At 30.9% G+C, this 21,962-nt stretch overlaps 2 protein-coding genes across 2 annotated transcripts; one reads left to right on the forward strand and one right to left on the reverse strand.

The window, feature by feature from the left end:
* Positions 1–9,346: 9,346 nt before the first annotated feature.
* Positions 9,347–11,338, forward strand: LOC139844606 (uncharacterized). Its single transcript, XM_071834838.1, has 3 exons — positions 9,347–9,521; positions 10,407–10,483; positions 10,667–11,338. Exons 1-3 carry the CDS (start codon positions 9,428–9,430, stop codon positions 10,712–10,714), a joined length of 219 nt encoding a protein of 72 aa, XP_071690939.1. The 5' UTR covers positions 9,347–9,427; the 3' UTR covers positions 10,715–11,338.
* Positions 11,339–12,239: 901 nt separating this feature from the next.
* On the reverse strand, positions 12,240–16,650 carry LOC139843714 (cytochrome P450 714C2-like). The gene is made up of 5 exons (XM_071833858.1): positions 16,145–16,650; positions 15,103–15,329; positions 14,712–14,956; positions 13,592–13,961; positions 12,240–12,969 (listed from the first exon to the last, which is right to left on the reverse strand). Exons 1-5 carry the CDS (start codon positions 16,416–16,418, stop codon positions 12,544–12,546), a joined length of 1,542 nt encoding a protein of 513 aa, XP_071689959.1. The 5' UTR covers positions 16,419–16,650; the 3' UTR covers positions 12,240–12,543.
* Positions 16,651–21,962: the final 5,312 nt, after the last annotated feature.

Below are 21,962 nucleotides of genomic sequence, written 5' to 3' on the forward strand. Positions count from 1 at the left end.
AAGGAATTGCAAGGTTATTTTTGCTAATAAATGCCAAAAGATCTAACACAGATATGTGTTGAATTATGACTTTGGTTTCAAGAGGATTTTAAGTACATAACTGTGGGTAATATGTGGTTGGATCATCATCTCGATTGCTCATTATTTGAAGTGTCTTCAGAGATTTTCGAAGGGTTTGAACACAGATTGTAATCGTTTGTATACATTTGATGTTCTAACACACTTTTGAAGTCAAAGTATAGCTTTGAAAGATGTAGAAATCTAAAAGTGATGGTACCGGTTATATCTCGAATTGAATTCTGAGATTTTAAAATCAGAATATGTAATTGGGTTTGAATGAGTATGGTTATTTTGATTTCTATGAAAGAATGTATATTATTGTGAAAGTAGGAAGTATAATTGATAATTTGCTTAATCTGATTCGAAGAATGTAACATATTAATTGTGAATTTATATATATCTCTCGGGTATTACCTACCCGTTAAAAAATGTTCACAATTAATATTTTGTACATAAGAATTTTATTACAGTCTTTATAAAAATATATATGTATATATTCTCCTCAGATGTAACATAGATTTTAATGAGTTAATACTAAATTAAACTCATTCGATCTACGGTTGGAACTAGAATTGAATAATTCCTTGAAGGCTTTAGAGGTTACATAAGTATTTCTTCAATAATATTGAAATTATGAATCAATACTTCGTTATTTGTTGAGATGTGATGTTGGTTTTCGTTAAATTCTTGTGAACTTCGCAAAGTACGAATGATGTTATCTGAAAAGTTTCGGTTACATCAATGATGAAGTGTAAAATCAAATATATACTTGATTTATTAGGAATTGGAATTTGTTGAATTGAGACAGAGATTGTAGTTAATGATGGTTAAGTCGCGGGCAAGGGACGTACATTATTGCATATTTGTAATATGAATTAACCGAGTAGTTAAGATTCACATACAATAACTTAGCACGGAAAGATTTATTTTTTATTTCAAATATATATATATATATATATATATATATATATATATATATATATATATATATATATATATATATATATATATATATATATAATTTCTTCAGAGGGAATGAGTTAATTCTTCATAACTTATTGATACAATATACACGTTATTGATTCGTAATGATGTCCACAGTGATTCTTGAACTGACGGAGTTTGTGATGTTATAGGTGTTGTTGATTCTGATGTTGACTGTACTGACGATGCTGGTGACGTTGACGGTACTGTTGATGCTGTTGGTAAAACAAGTTTAACTTGTTAATCACACACCATTTTTGTCAGGGTTTTTACTCTTCCTTCTATCATTTTGGTTTGCTTAACTGATTTATGGTTAGGGCTAGATTAGATAATCTCTAAGACTTTAGAGATTATATAATCGCCGCGGAATGTTTCTCCAATGAAGTTATGAATTAATACTTCGTCAGTTATTGTTGTTGGTACTCCTTGGTATCTATGGTGCGTATGACGTTGATGCTCGTGGGACAGATTGTGAAGTTGAGGATTACGACGCGATTGTGGTTGGAGGTGGTAATGGTACTCTTGGCGTTGATGATGGTGGTACTGGTTATGCTGCTGATGCTGCTGCTGGTGTTTGTAATCTCTGCACCATATTCTCCAAAGTCACTACCCGAGAGCGAAACTCGTTGACTTCTTCTATTACACCGGGGTGATTGTCGGTTCGGACGAGCGGATAAATAAAATTTAAAATTTGATGTAATATATAATCGTGACGAGATACTCTGGAAATGAGCGAGAAAATGGTGTTTCGAACAGGTTCGCCGGTAAGTGCTTCAGGTTCTTCGCCAAGAGGGCAATGTGGTGGATGGAAAGGATCGCCTTCTTCTTGTTTCCAATGATTGAGGAGGCTACGAACCCATCCCCAATTCATCCAGAATAGGTGATGACTGATTGGTTGATCCATTCCGGTCACACTGCTTTCGGAGCTTGAGTGAGATTCCATTTCGGAATTCGAGTGACTTGAACTGATGACAAATTCCATTTTGTACGATTGGATAAAGGATTTTCGATATAAAATGATTTTTCGGCTATCGGGTGGTATTCTATTTACATAGGATATCTATATATAGAGATCAAAAGATTTCATAGATTACGGAGGAATTTGCGGGATATGTCAGGCAAAGTTTAAAGTAACAGATACGATAAGATATGATTTAGCAGATATGCTAAGATATGAATTTTTGTCTATACACTATTCTTGCAATCAATGCAGCAAGACGTGTCTTAGACTAAAAATGATAAGCAGGTAATTTCCTGAGGATGATAAGTAGTTAATTTTTGACACAAAATGATAAGCAAAACTTTTGACATGCAGACACGGTCGAAGTCCAGACTCACTAATGCATCCTATCGACTTATCAGTTAGACACACTAATGTAGACCTGGTTCGCTAAGACCACCGCTCTGATACCAACTGAAAGGACCCGTTCATATACATTATAAACGATTCACAATAGTTGATTACATTGCGAGGTATTTGACCTCTATATGATACATTTTACAAACATTGCATTCGTTTTTAAAAGACAATCTTTCTTTACATCAAAAATTGACAGGCATGCATACCATTTCATAATATCCACTATCCACTATAAATTGATTTAATAATAATCTTTGATGAACTCAATGACTCGAATGCAACGTTCTTCGAAATATGCTATGAAAGACTCCAAGTAATATCTTTAAAATGAGCCAATGCACAGCGGAAGATTTCTTTAACACCTGGGAATAAACATGCTTTAAAGTGTCAACCAAAAGGTTGGTAAGTTCATTAGTTTATCATAATCATTTATTTCCATCATTTTAATAGTCCACAAGAATTTCATTTCCAGTTCTCATAAATATACGTCCCATGCATAGAGACAAAAATAATCATTCATATGGTGAACACCTGGTAACCGACATTAACTAGATACATATAAGAATATCCCCTATCATTCCGGGATCCTCCTTCGGACATGATATAAATTTCGAAGTACTAAAGCATCCGGTACTTTGGATGGGGTTTGTTAGGCCCAATAGATCTATCTTTAGGATTCGCGTCAATTAGGGTGTCTGTTCCCTAATTCTTAGATTACCAGACTTTAATAAAAAGGGGCATATTCGATTTCGATAATTCAACCATAGAATGTAGTTTCAATTACTTGTGTCTATTTCGTCAAACATTTATAAAAGCGCATGTATTCTCAGTCCCAAAAATATAAAGGGTAAAAAGGTAAATGAAACTCACCATACTGTATTTCGTAGTAAAAATACATATAACGTCATTGAACAAGTGCAAGGTTGGCCTCAGATTCACGAACCTAAATTAATTATATATATTTATGTGTTGGTCAATATTTGTCTAACAAATTAGTTCAAGTCATAGTGTACCACAATCCTAATGCTCGAGACTAATATGTAAAAGTCAACAAAAGTAAATTTGACTCAAAATAATTTCCAAAAATCTATACATGATTAATATATAGTTTAAATATCGTCGTTTTATATTTTTAAATATTTTTAAAAGATTTATTAGAGTAAATAATATAATTTATTTATTAATAAATAAAATTTTATATTATATTTATATAATAAAATATACTTTTATATATATTAAGTAATAAAATTTATAGGGTTCATTTAATATTATAAAGATAATATGATAGGTATTATTAAAGTAAGTTATTACACGTAGTAAAATATGTTTGTATCAAATATTTATTTGATAAAATAATATCTATAATGATAGTAAGTAAAAGTTGTATTATTTTGTAATGATAATTATTATTATAAAAATATCAATATTTATAATTACTAAGTTGACATTATGATAAAACGATAATTCTAATTATAATAACTTTAATATTTACGATAATTTTTAATATTATCTTTAAAATAATAATTCTATTTAAAATAATAATAATAATAATGATATTTTATAGTAACAATGACATTTCTATTAAAATGATAATTTTTGTTAAAATGATAGTTTTAATAGTAACGATAATTTTAATAATAATAGTAATGATAAAAATAATAAGAACGATAATTTTATCTAAATTAATATCTTATAATATTTTAATTTCATCATGATACTCTTACCCATTATTTCCTAATCGTTTCGTTTAATAGCTTTTAATCGTCTTTTATATCGTGTTCGTAATAATGATAATAATAGTAATCAAAATAATTAGGTGTTACAAATATTTGTTTTAATTACACTAATATTAATAATGATAGTTACTATAACATTATTAACGATAATACTAATAATTATCTTAATGATAATATAGTAATAATAATAATAATAATAACAATAACAATAACTATTTTTAAATAATGATATATATATTAATAATGATAATAATAATAATCATACCAATAATAATAATAATAATAATTGGATAATAATAATAATACTAATTATAACTTTAACGATAATAACGATAGTAATAATAAAAAAAATTAACAATTTCTAATGATAAATCCTTTTATTGATAAAGATAATAATAATAATAATAAGATAAAACTAGAACGACGATAATAATGACGATAATAATAATCATTTTTAATAATAATACAAAAATTCGATGGACTATAACTTCAAATCCGTTCATCGAAATCATTCGATATCTAAATGAAAAGTTCTTAATTTTTCGCTAGCTTTCCAACGACATGCATATCTTATACCTTATCTCAGTCGCATATATAACTAATTCAGGATTCAACATAACCTAACTAAAGGCAATATCAAAAGTACAAACATGCATAATCCTATATACTCGAGCACTAGTCAGGGATACAATATTAGTATGTAAAAGTTAAATTATGAGTACTCACGTATCAATATTGAGATTCAATATTGCAGGAAAGGTACGTAGACGCAACGGAGATGATAAACACTATATTGACCTCACGAGCATACCCATGAACCATACCCAATCACCTCCATAGCTATAACCCATAATATCCTTAATCCAATCCCACTCGAAAAACAATTTCGAAATCACTCGGACAGCACTCTGACGTAATATTTTATGTATACTAATAATGTCTTGAAATAATACGGAGTAAATATATATATGTAAATCGATTGAGAGAGTTTAGAGAAAAATATTTTCAAGTTTCTATGAAATAATGAAACCTATTGAATTCTATTTATAATAGATTTTTGAATTATTAAAGTATGAATTATTAAAGTGAATTATTAAAGTATGAATTACTAAAGTGAATTATTAAAGTATGAATTATTAAAGTGAATTATTAAAGTATGAATTATTAAAGTGAATTATTAAAATATGAATTATTAAAGTGAATTATTAAAGTTAAAGTAAAGTAAAAATAAAGTAAAGGTAAAGTTTAAGTATAGTAAAAGTATAAAACTATGTACGTATAATACGCGTATAAATATATATAATATTAATTTAAATCGTTATATATATTTAATAAAATAAAATATAAATATCGTTATCTTTATCATACTGGTTAAGTAATGAGTTGTCAAAAGTGGTTCTAGATATTTATAAAAGTTATATACGTTTTAATAATAAAGTTCTTTTTAAACTGAAAGCGTTTTTGTACGTTTGAAACTAAATCAAATAAATATAATAATTTTGTTTTCCAAAACTAAATATATTTTTAAGAATTATTTTGTTTAAAGGTTAAAATAATAGAAATCGTTATATCATAAAATGTTTTAGAAAAGTAGAATCATATATATTCATAATAGGATTCAAGTTTTTAAATTACAGTTTGTTGGTGAAGCATGGGATAAAGTTCAAAGGTTAAATAAATGTATGAAATCACCTTAATGAAAAATGTCGAGTTACTTAACTTGTCGATATCCAACATCAAAGTTATTTACACTTCACGTTCTTACTTATAAATCACTTTACCATTTTTCGAATGTTGTCAAAAAGAATAGATTTCTTAAATCACAGTGGACCTCATAACATAGACCCGTAATCATATCATAATGTATCTGATAAATCAATCATTTGATATTATCTTCTAATTCCATCGATAAACATATTGAAACAAATACGTTCATGTAAAGTATTATACGTTTAATACTTTATTAATATTCTCAAGTTATAATATATATATATATATATACATATATATACATATTTATTTACATATAACGGTTCGTGAATCGTCGGAATTTGCTCAAGGTTATAATGAATGTATGAACACAATTTAAAATTCTTGAGATTTAACTTAACAAACTTTGCTTATCGTGTCGGAATAATATAAAGATAAAGTTTAAATTTGGTTGGAAATTTTCGGGTTGTCACAAGAAAAACCGAATTTTGTTGATGAACAATTGTTGACTTTTTAAAAATCAAACTTTGACTCCCAAATTAGAGCTCGATAGGAAAAATTGAAATTTAGGAATTTACAGATAGTTTGAAATAAAGATTTCAATCATAACTGCATTATTACATTTTGTAATTAATTTCGAAATAGAGTTTTTTTAAAAAAAAAGAATACGAATAGAGTTTTATCTGTGTTCTACATATTTTTGATTTAAGTCGTCAATTAGGAATCTGTAAAGGATATTTGTAAGTGATAGTTGATAATTAGATTGAAAGAATTGAATGAACTCCTCATTATAATAATCTGTTTGATTTATAATATTGACCTGGTCGACTTTTTTTTTAATCAGACAAAAACAAAATTGAGAAGAAAAAAAATACCCAAGTCGATTAGGATGGTTAACAGCTCCTTGTTTGTATTACACTTGATTTGTACTCTAGTAGCAATTAGATACAGGAACGAATCTCTTATTGTTTGATTAAGATTGAAAATTGAATCCGTGATTTATCTATAATTATTTATGTAGAAACCGTATTTTTTTATATATATAAATTGTATCCGTATTTATTTGTATAACTGATGTATATCTGTATAAATATACATACTAAATTCTATAATATTACCTAATAATATAAATCTATTAATAATTTTAAGAATGTTATTAATTTTAATAAGAATACTAATACTAATAATAATAGAAATATATAAAATATAATCTTAATAATAGTTTTATCAAAAATTATACTAATAGTAATAATAAGAATAAGAGTAATTAATAAATGATAATAATAATATTATTTTCAATGATATTAGTAATAATATAACAATTTAAATTTATCAAATTTTTTTATCTATATATTATATATCTTAATGATACTGATATTTATATTGATATAAATATTTATTTTAGTAATAATAATGAGAGTAATAATAATATTAATATAACAACTATATTTTATCTTGTAATTAACTTTAATTTAATAATATTACATACTATCAATTATGTAACTCCTAATAATTATATACTATATTTTATAACAACATATATTGAGCATTTAATATTTACACATTTTAATATATTAACTCCCAATAATTATATACTATATTTTATAACAACATATATTGAGCATTTAATAATTACACATTTTAATATATTACGATATACGTAAATCAATAATTATGCACATAAATCATATATATATATATATATATATATATATATATATATATATATATATATATATATATATATATATATATATATATATATATATATATATATATATATATATATATATATATATTTAAACTACTATATATATAATTAGGTTTTAAATATCCAATAGGTAATTATATATTGAAACAGATACACTCAAAGTATAACATTATGTATTTAGTACTTTGTTAACGTTAGCAAATTATGTTCGAAATCATTTTTAATCAATATACTCAATATATTCGAAATAACGAGTTTTAGTTATTTTAAGTTATCTTTCATAATAACTAAATCACATAATAGTTCATTAATATAGTTAAACTATTATATATAATTATTTATATCTACATTTCTATTTAAAATCAAAGGTTCGTGAATCGTCGGAAATAGTCAAAAGTCAAATGTTATCATGAAATAGTTTCAAAATTTTGTAATTCAATATAATAGTCTTTGCTTATCGTATCGAAATCATATAAAGATTAAGTTTAAATTTGATCAGAAATTCCCGGGTCGTCACATTCGAAAACTAGTATATACTAAAACACATGCCGGTTTTGGTCGTTTAACACCAAACCACGGCCAAAAAACGGGTCAAAACGACAGAAAAAAAAAAAAAAAACAAATCACCCCCCAAAAGTGTACCAACTTACACCCCTACTCTCAAAATAGGGGTAAAAAAAGTAAAATCAATATTATAATTAAAAAACTTAAACAAACTTCACTAACATTTTAACCGGGACATATCTTCCCGCTCGTTTCGTGTTAAATTTTTTCGAGACCACCGTTCAACTCGAAATAATTTTACGAACACAACGCGACTAACTATACGCCAAATGGACGTCGTTAAAAAAAACAAATACTTCGGGCTATATTTCATACATATATATACACGTACAACAAACAACCCAACCTACCTAGATCATATCGATGGTTCCGTCTCCCTTTTTTACGCAATCTTCCTAGCGTTAAAATCGCGCAGACCATTAGGTATACTAGGTACTAACTACGTGCATCCAAACACACCTGTAACAAAACGTTTTTAATTCTGTAAATACATAACGTTACGTTAATTATGAATATGCAACCCGAAAGGTCTCGTGGCATCGCGCAAGCCACTTTTACTAGTTCTAACCAAGAATCACTCATTGAGATTAAAGTCTTAATCTCAATTAAATTATTATATTAATCACAATTAAACTAAATTATTACACTCGTGTTAAATTTGACTAAATGAGTATTGTGTGGGCAGAGTTCTGATCCATTAAATCCAATAATTTGTTTGAAATCGAACAGACCATTTAGAGCGCGACATGTGACGCCACAATCACATGTGATTGATTTTTTTTTTTTTCAAATTTAGCATGTCAAATCCAATCACATGTGATTGTAAAACCCAATCACATGTAATTCTGCATGTCAAATCCAATCACATGTGATTGAAAAAAAAATTTCAAATTTTTTTCTTCAAAAAAGTTTTTTTTTTCAAATTTCATTTTTCAATCACATGTGATTAGATTCGACATGTAGAATCACATGTGATTGTGTTTTACAATCACATGTGATTGGCATGCAGAATAACATGTGATTTACTGCATGTCAGATCCAATCACACGTGATTGAAAAAAAATTGAAATTTTTTTTTTCGAAAAAACAAGTTTTTCGACAAAAAAGAAATTTTAAAATATTTTTTTTTTCAATCACATCACATGTGACCTTAAATATTAGTGGTATGGCCAATAGAAATATAGAATAAGGTATTCTTTGACTTCTGTACGGTCAAAAGGCCAAACATCTTAAAATCTCTAAAACCTAGCCAGAAACAAAGATCATTCCAGATATACAAAAGATAAATAAATTAATAATTCAATGGGTTCTACGAAAGATCAATTGCCGCCATATCCCAACGCAGCTCGAATTTCTGATTCGCAATGTTATCCGCAGTATACTGCTTCTCTCAAGTGTAATGATTTCTTCATATTGTTTCGTGTTTTGCTCAATATTGTTATTTTAGAGTTTAGTCATATTCAATTTTAGAAGTTACGATAGTATCTATTTCTAGGGTTTCTGTTGCTGTGTTGATGCTTAATCGAAGTTATGGTATAAATGATCTTTGTTTTTAACCAAATCTGGCTTAATTTGATGCGTTAAATTTAGGTTATCGGCTTTTCAAGAATCAAAATAAATGCTAGCTGTAAACATTTGCCACTTTTTATTGCTTTTAAATGTAGATACTATCTATGTACATTGGTTAGAATAGATCAAAGTATTTAGGGGCTGTTTCGATTAAGCAACTTAAAGCTGCTTAAAACTTCTTTCACTCGCAAGTAGATGGTGTTTGCGATTGTTTACTTAAGCATTTATCACCACAACCTACCTACTTATAATTATGATAAATTGCTCTCAATAGGGTGCTTGGATTTGCTTATCTGTTAGTACTAGATAATCAAATACGTTAGAAATCCCGGACTCACTCATAATAAACAAGGTTGCAAATCGGGAGTACTTGGACGGGACATTTTAGAGAGTAATCGTCCACTCAGGAAGTACTCATCAAGTTTAACTGATTTGAACCGATTTTCTGAGTTTTAGCCTAGTTTCACCGAGTTTGATCACCCGACTCGGAGGTCTTCAAAATCCGAGTACTTGGCGAGCAATTCTGAGGTCTGCAACCTTGAAAGTTTTTTATAAACGATCTCATACATAGGAAAATCTTGGCACTAATATTTTAAAAAATTCGTGTTTATCTCGGATCTAAAAGTGTGATTATAATAGGGAATCCATCTTTTTTTTTTTTTTTTTTTTTTTTTTTGTAATTAGTAATATAAAATAAATCATGATTTTGCAGGTTTGGAAGAATTCAGCTCTGATAAAAGTAAATGTCAAGAACATTTTGATATCTACAAGGAATGCAAGAAAAAAGAGGTGAGCTTTAGATGTTACATGGTTGTTCTCTTTTTGGAATTAGCATATCTTTTCATGCTGCCAGTTACCCGTATATTAGAATTTGTTGCAGGTTCTTTTTTTACCGTTTAAAATAGTTGTGACTTGTGAGTTCGTACTTTGTAATGCATTGACTTAAGTTGAAACACTTTTTTGCTTTTACAGAGGGAGGCCCGTTTGGAACGCAATAAAAGTCGATCGTTGTTTTCATGAAATTTTTCCATGAAGGGCTGCTAACAACTCACATGAGTAGAGAGGCTAGTGCACTTTTGATACTTTCGAATTGAGACTCTGAAATTTCAAACACGTGAAATAATGCATTACTTCAATGCATGCTTAAAGAACCTTAAAATAGTTTTCTTCAATTTGTAAGGCGCTCGACTTTATCTGTCCCTTATAGAAACCCGACCATAACTGTCTCGTGCTCAATAAACTTCGTTATCCAGTACTCATGCATGGCCTAATAGACAATGTATATTATTACTCTGTTGGTGCCATATCATCTTTGATTATTCTTAGTGTTGGATCAGTTGATTCTACTTTCTTTCATTCATTAGTAATGTAGTCCTAATCCTGTTATGGTAAAGAGACTCCCTATTATTAAAGATGTTTGACCGAATCGTGTTTTCTACTGCTTACTTGGCCACCGTCTGTTGAATCACTTGAAAGAAATGAAGTTTGCCTTCGACCATACTTTGATTGGGCCGAGTTACTATCTATCGATTTAGTTCTCTATTTTGATAAAGGGTGTGTGCAGCATCGCGTTTTGAAAGTCGATTATATTGTCAGTGAAATAGATGGTCAGGAAAATTTGGAAATATATAATATATTGTGAATAAATGGTATGCAGGGACTAGTGCTTGTGTTTTTGCTGTTTGAATCATCTTATGTTTTTCTTTAGCATCAGATAGCTCAATAAACTAAAGGAGTAATCTATCTGTACCCCATCAAACTTTGTTGGTACACCACTAAATCTGTTTTAGAGAGTTGTATTGTATAATGTTATAAATCTGTTTTAGAGAGTTGTATTGTATAATGTTATAAAACGTTATTTAGTGGAGTACGAATAAATTTTGGTGGTGTACAAATATGACCCAATACCCCTGCAAAACACACCTTGATGGGCCACTTTGGTAACGTCAATTTTTTTTTTTTTGGCAAATATATATATATATATATATATAAAAGAAAATAATCTGATGATCTACAGTGTTACATGTGATACAGATTTCATTGTGAAATCTGTTTAATCTGTTTGAAATAAACTTACGTACAACACGAAATGCAATTGACTAACAAACAACCTATTACATTTGAGAACAGTTGAATCAATCATATCCTAGAAACACTCAACTTTAAACGTGTCGTAACCACCAACTAGAAAACCAGATCTAAAAACCTCCACGCCCGAGCCGAAGTCAGCAACGCGAACCTTACTCCACACACCCACCCTCCAAACCGTAACCCCGCCACAATATTCATGCCATTACATTGTTACTAATTAATAGTAATAGTAATGTAACGGAATAATTAGTTTTGTTGTAGCTGATCGGACACACATTATATGATGGTTAAATAATCAGATAATTAAATTCTTTTTCGCTATAAGTGAACATGATGGTAGTTTTCTATGTTCACTTTTTTTTTTTTTTGGCAAAAAACGATAACATGAATAACGGATTCGAAGATCAACTCATACAACTAATACAGTAGCTTCCATAAACGAGCTCTAACAGACCTAATAAGACAGGCTCACCAACAGGGTGACACGTCCACTGACTAAAGTTATAACAAACAAGAAAGCTAAAATACCATCATACCATTACAAAGCCATAAGCAAATACGAGTAGTTACTTTCCAAAAAGCAAAGCCAAACGCCCCATCAACCAAAAATGGTAATCTATTAGTTTACTTCATCCTTTATTTTCTAAAATCATAATTTCAGATTAATATCTTGAAATGGTAAACATATCCTGAAATGGTTACATGAACAGGTTAGAAGCATTTAGCATTGTATGCTTTTTAAACATCAAAAACTAAGTTCACACTTTTCGTACATGGAGATGCATACCATGTTTAGGTTCTATAGTCAGACCAAAAGTAGGTGAGTGTCGATACGTTGGAGACAAAGTGAAGATAAATCTCGATAAGAATAATGCTAGTATCACCTTCAATTCTGCCATGGCAAAATGTTGTCCTGCACAGATTCGTTGGCCCATCCCAAACGGCAAATAAGCTTGAGGAATTTTGCAAGCACTTTTTATTCCATCTGCAAATCTTTCTGGTTTGAAGTCGTGTACATCCGGACCCCACAGCTCGGGGTTATGGTGTAGCATTGGTATTACAGGCTGAACATTCATCCCTTTTGGGATTAGAATGTTTTTTAACTTTATATCTTCAAATGCTTCTCGTACAGTAAAGGCTACAGGTGGATAAAGGCGTAATGCTTCTTGAATAACCATTGTCAACTGTAAGGTTAGATAATACGATGAATAATACGATGAATATATTAGTGATAATGCTATGACAGATATCTCAACATAAGTTTTTTATCGAAATTATTGAGTCGATTAGTCTTCTAGATTGAGCAATTTTAGCTCTTTTTTTGTGAATCTGTTAATTCAGGACAACTTTTATCTAACAAGTCAAATAGATAAATGAGTAAAATAGGTTAAACGAAATGGGTCGGGTTGAAAATCATCAAAAGTGGATGCAAGACTAGTGTTACGCCGTTCGATGCTAAGCATTGCATGAATCCAAATATATGGATTTGGTTTCAGATCTTACCCTAATATTGTTTTTTGTTGCAAGAGAAGCTGAAAAGTTAGTAACAGGTCTTCAAAATAGTGTTAGGCCGTTCGATGTAATTTCTTTTGACCCTACTTGGACCAATAGCAAAGCAAATATATATAAAGGAATTTCAAAATCTTAGGGCCTTTAAAAATTCCGGGCATATTTGATGGCCAATCTTGCACAATCTCAAAGACATCCCTGTTGGAGGTGTGTGTCTTTTCCTTTTTAGATAGAAAAAAAACCTACTATAAATTATAAATCTTTGATATAATAATGGAACTAAAACATGTAACATACCGTTTTCATGCTTTGAAGCATATTCATATCCGGTAGCTCATCTCCACAAATATCTAGAACCTCTGCACGACAATGATCTTGCCATTCTTGATGCTCAGCTAGTAACATTAAGCACCATGATGCTGATGTGGCAGTAGTTTCATATCCAGCAAAATATAAACTTTTACAGTTGTCAACTATGAACTTGTGCGAATCGATATTAATCCACTTGTTGTTTCCCTCGTCATCTTTCTTCGCAGCTTCAATTATAGTTTGTAACAGGTCTTTTGCTTCAGTAGCTGTTTTACTAGATTTTACTACTTCTATTATTCTTGAGTTTATGTCTTTCTCCAGCTTCCATATTTCTCTGTTGTTTTTGCTTGGAATATATCTGTTTATAACAAACACAAGGTTGAAAAACGACGCGAGATGAGATGAGGAAGAGTCGGTCAGGACCTTGAAAGGTCTAATCGGTCAAGACGGATCAAGACGAACGTTGACCAACGTTGACTTTTAAATGATATATAGGTTTTTATAATGTTTTATATATAAATATATAATTAACAATAACAATTATAGTGTATTAGTAATCTATCTTTAAGGGATACTATGTAAGTCGGTGTTTTTGCCAGTTATTTTTTGAATGGGCTTGGGATTTTCGTTTACACTACAACAAGGTCAAACAAAAAGTCAACTTTTGAACGACGTTAACCAATTTTCCCGACTTTGAATTAACTTATATCATTGACCGACTAATAAGAAGGTTTTAACCTATACGGGATAGTCACCAAACCGCCCCAACGGCCGCCACAATCATCGTTTGCCACAATGAACAAATGTATATAGCAAATGCCGGTGGGGTTTAACACTTTTGGTTGTAGTTACTAATTAATCTTTCGTTAATGCTAATGGGACATATAATATATAATATTATTGTCATATTTGGAGTTTTCTTGTGCAGACAAGTATATACCTTTATTTTAGTTAAAGCTTAAAGTGTTTATAACATTACTGCCTAGAGGTGCAAAATGGGTGGGTTGATTGAGAAATACGGGTTAGGTTGACCTAGGGTACTTTTTGTCCACAAATATAGTAAGATGTCAACCCGTTTCACCACTTTAAATTTTTAATAAAAATATACCTTGAGCCAGGTACACCGATGTTTCCCTTAGACATAACAATCTGAAGAGCTCTAAGTTTCGAGAAAATCATTTCCCCTTGGCTGTAATTGCTTCCGAAACATGCTCGTGAAATGATATCAGCTGACAAACTTCTTAAATCATCGTTAACTCTAATATCTGCATAAGAACTTCCACTTCGTTCGATTTTACTTTTCCATAATTCTACTGTGCTGCTAGTAGCATTGGTCATCAAGTTCACCATATCCTTCAAAAAATGATACATTTGTTTTAGCTTACGACCACCTTTGAGTTAATCTTATTATATGACATGTTTTGAGATACAACACAACCCAAACGTTGATCAAAATAAATGAAATGGGTCGAAATTCCCACTTGGCCATAATATTGTACCTTAACTTTGTCAGGGTAGAGCTGAGGAGCAATGATCTTCTTTTGGTTGACCCAATATTGACCATTAGATGATAAAATCCCTTGACCTAACAAAGGACCTCTGTCCTTTGAAAGATATGAAGGCTTTCCAAGGTCCAACAACGTATAATGGCTCAATTCCTTCACTAGTTCTGGATCTGTTATGCATAAGAAGTCTATAGTCCCAGTTGAATACATGAATGTCTTTCCTGCAACCGTTACCAGGTTTAGTTATTAGACGTCTGAAAAGTAAACCGATTAACATCAACAAAAATGGTATAAAATCTAACCATAACCGCGCCTGAACTAGATTCTAATTCCATTAAGCTTGACAGTTTTTATGTCATTGCATAACCATATTACATCACTAGCCACATATGACCCAAAATGTGTACTTTTTTAATAATGTATTGATATTGATATATATGTCTAGCTTATTCTTATATTCTACACAAGTGTAAGGCTCGGTTAGTTCTTTGACAATAATTTCGAACCGTTCCAACATATAATTGGACAAGTATAAATGGAGGAGGTTTTCCCGTTCAAATGTACGCCAATGTTGCAGTCGGCGAATACTCGGTTTTTGCAACATGGCGAGTACTCGGTTAAACTCGGCCAAAACTCGGAATCACTCGGAAAATTGGTCAAAATTCGGTCAAAACAGACAATCAGTCAAACTCAATCAAAGTCAAACTTGGTCAACATCCGAGTATGCCCTAAAAAGTCCCGACCGAGTACCCGAATAGCGATTTTTGCAACCTTAATCCAGTGACCATTTCCAACCTTTTCCCTCATCAACTAAAAGCAAACAAACATACAGCTATCATTAATTGTATCATGTATGCATGTGATGCAAAGTTAGTGCAACTCAAAATTTGTCGTTATATACTTATATATGTTTTGTAGTGAGTAAAAAGCTGTACTCAACTCATGTCTTCATACATAACCAAAAAGTTCCCTGATAATAATCCTAAGATACATGGAGAAAAAGTTGTGTAATTAAGGAGGGAATGAGATAGAAAACCATATTGAGTACTCCATTGATGTAAGTGAGGAAAAACTTTGGTAGTCCAATCATGAGACAGACCACCACCGTCAACCGCCAGAGCCGCCTCCTGCCGGAAATAAATCTTGTTGATCTCAGGGATGTTCCCCTGCATAAAAGAAGGAGAAGGGCCTCTGATACCTTGTTTCTGAAGATTTGATCTTACTCTTTTGGCCTTGAATATGTATAAATGCATCAGCAACCATAACAATCCACCAAGAACCGTTGACACTATCATTTTCGTTATTACCATTCTCTCTTTCTTTCTCTCTCTCTCTCTCTCTCTCTCTCACACACACACTGACTCGGACTCTTTATATTTAAAAAATAAAAATAAAAATAAGCTTACTCTGTAATGATTTTCTTATATAATAAGCCAACAGTACCTGAATTAGTAAAAGCATAGATCAATCTAAATGGGGTACTCATATTTTCAAATCTATAATTATTCATAAGATCCACTACTAATATATCCTTAAGTGATTCTTGAGATCCACTACTAATATATCCTTAAGTGATTCTTGAGTTGTTGTTAGTCCAGCGGTATAACTCATACTTCTTTAGGTTAGGAGTTTGATTCACAGCGATACCAACTTTCCTTTGATATTCCCTTGGATCTTAAAATCCACCCAATCTTTTGCAAATAGCGTTGCAAGAGCAGCGGGAGAGGGGTTTTACCGGTCATGATTTTGGATTGGTTCAAATTTCCTCTGGATCAGGGAGGCAAGTTATGCAACCGCAGTAGATGATCGCGTTGGTGGTTAGTCCTCATGATGATGTTATAAAAATAATTAATTGTATTTAATAAAAATATTAACATGTTAATTGTATAATATACGAAGCATTATGTACAACCTTATGATAAACATCCTCATGACTATATGTACAATATTTGAAGCATTATGTACAATCTTATTACAAAACACCATCATGACTATATGTACAAACTTTAAAATAAATTGTACAATTTTTTACAAAACACCTAATGAACACATTTACAAACTTTGAAGCATATTGTATAGCCTTCATATAATAATTGTATTTTAATTTTTAAAAAAAAAAAAATTAAAAAGCATTTGTTATTACTAACAATTATTATTAAAAATTAAAATACTCAATTTTAAGAAAATTTTATTATTATTATTTATTATTATAATTATAATTATAACTAGTCCGGGTCCGGCCCGCGCGATGCGACGGGGGCTTTAGGCATGCGTATTAATATTTAACGTATCGTTGTGTATGTACAGAGGGGGAAACGGCTCATGTGTTAAGACTCATTTTAGGTGTCGTCGTATTTAGCGTTTTTGAGAAAGTGACCGTGTTAAACGTAGTTAGTTTCGTTCTGCTGGTAGGATTATTTCGAGTCTAACGGTGTTGTCGAAAAAATATAACTCGCGGCGAGCCAGGAAGATACGGGTTGTCGTTGTGTTTAGCGTATTTTAAAAAGTGTCCGCTTCGAACGTAGTTAGTTTCGTTGTGTTTATAAAAAAATTCCGAGTTTAACGGTGAGGTCGGTGAAATCTAACTCGCAACGAGTAGAAAGATACAGGCTGTCGAAGTGTTTGGGTGGAAGTTTTATTTTAATTAAGAGAATTTATTATGTTTGACTCCCCTGTACTTTGGTGTAGTTTTTGTAAGTTGATTATAGTTGGGGGGGCTGAAAGTGTAAATGGGGGGTGGGTTGTCATTTTGATGTTGATCCAACGACAAAATTCTGTAATCCTTTAGTATATTTAGGATTTAATTATAATTATTTTTATTATATTATTAAACAAATATGAGTTCTCTTTACGGAAATAAATATATTCAAGTCTCAATAAAATATTCAAATGAAGATTTTTATAACAAGAAAAAATAGTAATTGTAATGAAAATTAGAAGAGGTTGATAGGAGAACAACATTGCATTGATCAATGGTAGTGATATTTTCAAATCTATAATTATATTCATTGATAGATCCACGTAATTGTACTAATATTCCCTTAAGTGAATCTGGTATTGTTAGTTCAGTGGTAATGCCCTATATCTCTTTGTTAGATGTTATTAAATGTTAGGAGTTCGGTTCACTGGGGTAACAAGATTGCATACAAAGATATTCAATTGATCTTGAAATTCACCCAAGGTCGAATTTCGCAAATCGCATTGTGGAGCGAGCGGGGAAGGAGGTTTTACCGGTCATGCCCTCAGATTGGTCCGAGTTTCCTCCAAGGCAGCAGTTGGGGGGAGTTATGCAACCGTGGAAGATGATCGCGTGTGTGGATTAGTCTCTCTCGATGATCCCAAACTACTGTTCAAAAAAATATACCCTTACAAGTTTTATGCTAAAATTTATTTGAAGGGTATTTTAGGAAGATTGCATCAAATTGAGTTGGATCTATCAATTACAGATTTGAAAATATCACCTCCCAGTATCAGGTCAATCGTTACTACTACTATTAAACAAGGTTATTAATAAATTATATAAGGAAAGAAGACGGAAGTAGTTTTTTATTTTTATTTTTATTTTTTTAAATAAGTTAGTAGTTATGAATGTCAAGATCAGGTAAAAATATGAACATTTAGAAAGGACACTTACAGATAATGTTATTGTTTTGACCAGAAAATGCTCGAAGATTAATATTAATCAAGATGAATGTTATACCTGACGTTGTCAGAAATAACATTCATCAAGATGAATGTTATTCTTCGACCGTATTCTGCTTAAAATAATAACATTTATCACAAAGTATCTTTTTAAATGTTCATATTTTCACCTGATTTTGATATATGTGATCGTTAAAAATAAAAAAAAAGTTTACTTCCCCTTTTCCTCCCAAAATCTAGTTTCCCCTTGATTAAAACAATATATATATGTATATATATATGTATATATATGTATATATATATATATATATATATATATATATATGTATAGAGAGAGAGAGACATGGAGGGAGGTTCGGGAGCCATTTTCAGGCCCAGATTAAACAGCTAGGTTCGATTTTATTATTTACTCTCGAATCAACTTTTTTTTTTTAAAAAAACGGCAATTTACAAGTACGCCCCCTCCAAATTTTTTTTATCGATTTAACCGTCGCCAATTTTCAATTTACCCCTTTCATTTTCTTTTCCCGTTTCGGTGTAGCGGGCGCCGTAACATGCGGCTAACCACCTGCTACTTTATACTCAATATCGTTATCCAAATACTCCGAATTAAATATCTAATGCAATACACTTTACCATTTTTATAAATGTATGTAACATCCCGCGTTTTTCCGTTAAATTTATTTTTAACACTGTCTTTTTTTTATATATAATATCTTTCGTTATTTAAATTCGTAGTTTCCGTTGACTAACGTTCATAATACCCCCGTTATTTAATTATAATATCACTCGTTTGCTCTAGCGTTTTTAAAATATTCGTTCGGTTAATTTCCGCACCCGACTACAAACTTGAGGGACTAATGTTGCCAAGTGAGCAAAATGGTAACTAGATGTTGACTTAGTCAACACCATCTCCACCATTCATTTCATTTTCATTTTCATTTCTTTTTCCTTTTTTTCTCAAGTATTACTTCAAACATCCACCATTTCATCTTCATCATACAATCATCATCTAAATCCGATTGGAGAAGCAAACATCAAAACAAATTACATTTTCTTGATCCTCTCTTCATCCTCTACATTTTGGTACCAATTTCATCTCGTTTGGGTAACATTTCTAAAACTCTAGATTTCTCTAAATTCGTGTTTTTGACTTGAAATGGTGTTAGTTAGTGTCTATGGCTCGTGTATAACATGAATATATGTTTTGTTTGCTCGATTCGTTGTTTTGAGTAACTAGTTTGAACATTTGAAATGGGTGTGCTTAATCTTTGATTTTGGATGAGTTAATGTTGTTAATTTGTTAAAGTTCATGTTTTAATTGTGTTACTAGTATCACTAGCTTCGTTTTGATGCGTAGGTTGAGTAAGAAAACTTCAAACGCATGATTATTGATTTTTGTGAATTTTGGTTAGGGTTTGATAGACTTAAAACGAACTTTTGATGTTTCGAATGCCATGAAATGTTATTAGTAAGTGTTTAGTTGTAATGTATGTTTCATTACCTTCAAAACGGCATATCATATGTGTGAATTGGATTCCCGAATCTTAAAATGCATTTTGTAAACTTGAAACGATGATTTTGAACATTTAATGATCACTTGACGAGATTTAGGCTATGGTAAATGATGTTTTTGCTTGATGAAAAGTGGTTAGTTGTATTCCTTATCAAAATACCTTTCCAACAATATAAGATACTTGTTTTGGATGTTTACGGTTTATGATTTATGTGTATTTGAAGTTGAATTCGTGCTTGAGTGTGAAAACTGCCAGACTTGCTGATCAGTTAAATGGAGCAGCGCGCCAAATATGGAGCGGCGCGCCATTTGGGTCTGTCCCAACTACTTTTTGTTTTTCACGTTTTCACCCCCGCTTACTCGTAACTCCGATTAACATGAAACTTGGCAAACATGTTTATATATACTTTTAAATCATGGGAAAATTGTCGGATACCCGACCCGGCCCCGTTGACTTTGACTTTGACTTTGACCAAGTTTGACTTTTAGTCAAACTTAACCAAACACTTAGGCAATCGTTTTAATCGTATTTTATACTTGATTCTTGCATGAAACTTGACAACGTGATTCACATGCTATACTAATCGAGTCGTAACGAGCCATAGGACTAATTGAACACATTTCGCCCGACCTTGTGTCGTAACCGGTTAATTGATACAACTTACTTGTTTAGGTCAAGGCTAAGCAACTTTCATGCACACGTTTACTTTGTGAAGTACTTTTATACTCGTGCACTCGAGGTGAGATCATAGTCCCATCTTTCAAACAACTTTTATGCTTTAAACTATGGGATGAGAAACATATACGTATCATACTTTTACACTTTGAACACAAGTACGAAAACGAACATTCCACGTACGGGTTTGAACAAAAATCCTCAATTCAATTATCATTAGTTACACTTGCAGGGTGTAAACGAGAACTTATATTATGTGATCACATGGGCTTGAGGAGCCTCATTCGGACGGTTCGCTACCGTTAGCGGATGAAATATATTTTCGAGTATAGTGTATGTTCTAACACTACGTAACAGGGTACAAAACAGTTAAGTTTGATAATTGGGTGCCCGCGAAACAAATAACAACTTTGGAATGCAAATGATTTTGATAATCATCTTATATTAAATCTTGTGGTTCAAATACAACGTTTACTAAAACACCTATTGAAATGTCCCGTTCTTATTGATTAAAAACGTTCCATATTAATTGATTTCGTTGCGAGGTTTTGACCTCTATATGAGACGTTTTTCAAAGACTGCATTCATTTTTAAAACAAACCATAACCTTTATTTCATAAATAAAGGTTTAAAAAGCTTTACGTAGATTATCAAATAATGATAATCTAAAATATCCTGTTTACACACGACCATTACATAATGGTTTACAATACAAATATGTTACATCGAAATCAGTTTCTCGAATGCAGTTTTTACACAATATCATACAAACATGGACTCCAAATCTTGTCCTTATTTTAGTATGCAACAGCGGAAGCTCTTAGTATTCACCTGAGAATAAACATGCTTTAAACGTCAATAAAAATGTTTATGAGTTATAGGTTTAACCTATATATATCAAATCGTAACAATAGACCACAAGATTTCATATTTCAATACACATCCCATACATAGAGATAAAAATCATTCATATGGTGAACACCTGGTAACCGACATTAACAAGATGCATATATATAAGAA

The sequence above is a fragment of the Rutidosis leptorrhynchoides genome, chromosome 4 (genome assembly GCF_046630445.1).
Source record: "Rutidosis leptorrhynchoides isolate AG116_Rl617_1_P2 chromosome 4, CSIRO_AGI_Rlap_v1, whole genome shotgun sequence".
Taxonomy (NCBI): Eukaryota; Viridiplantae; Streptophyta; class Magnoliopsida; order Asterales; family Asteraceae; genus Rutidosis; species Rutidosis leptorrhynchoides.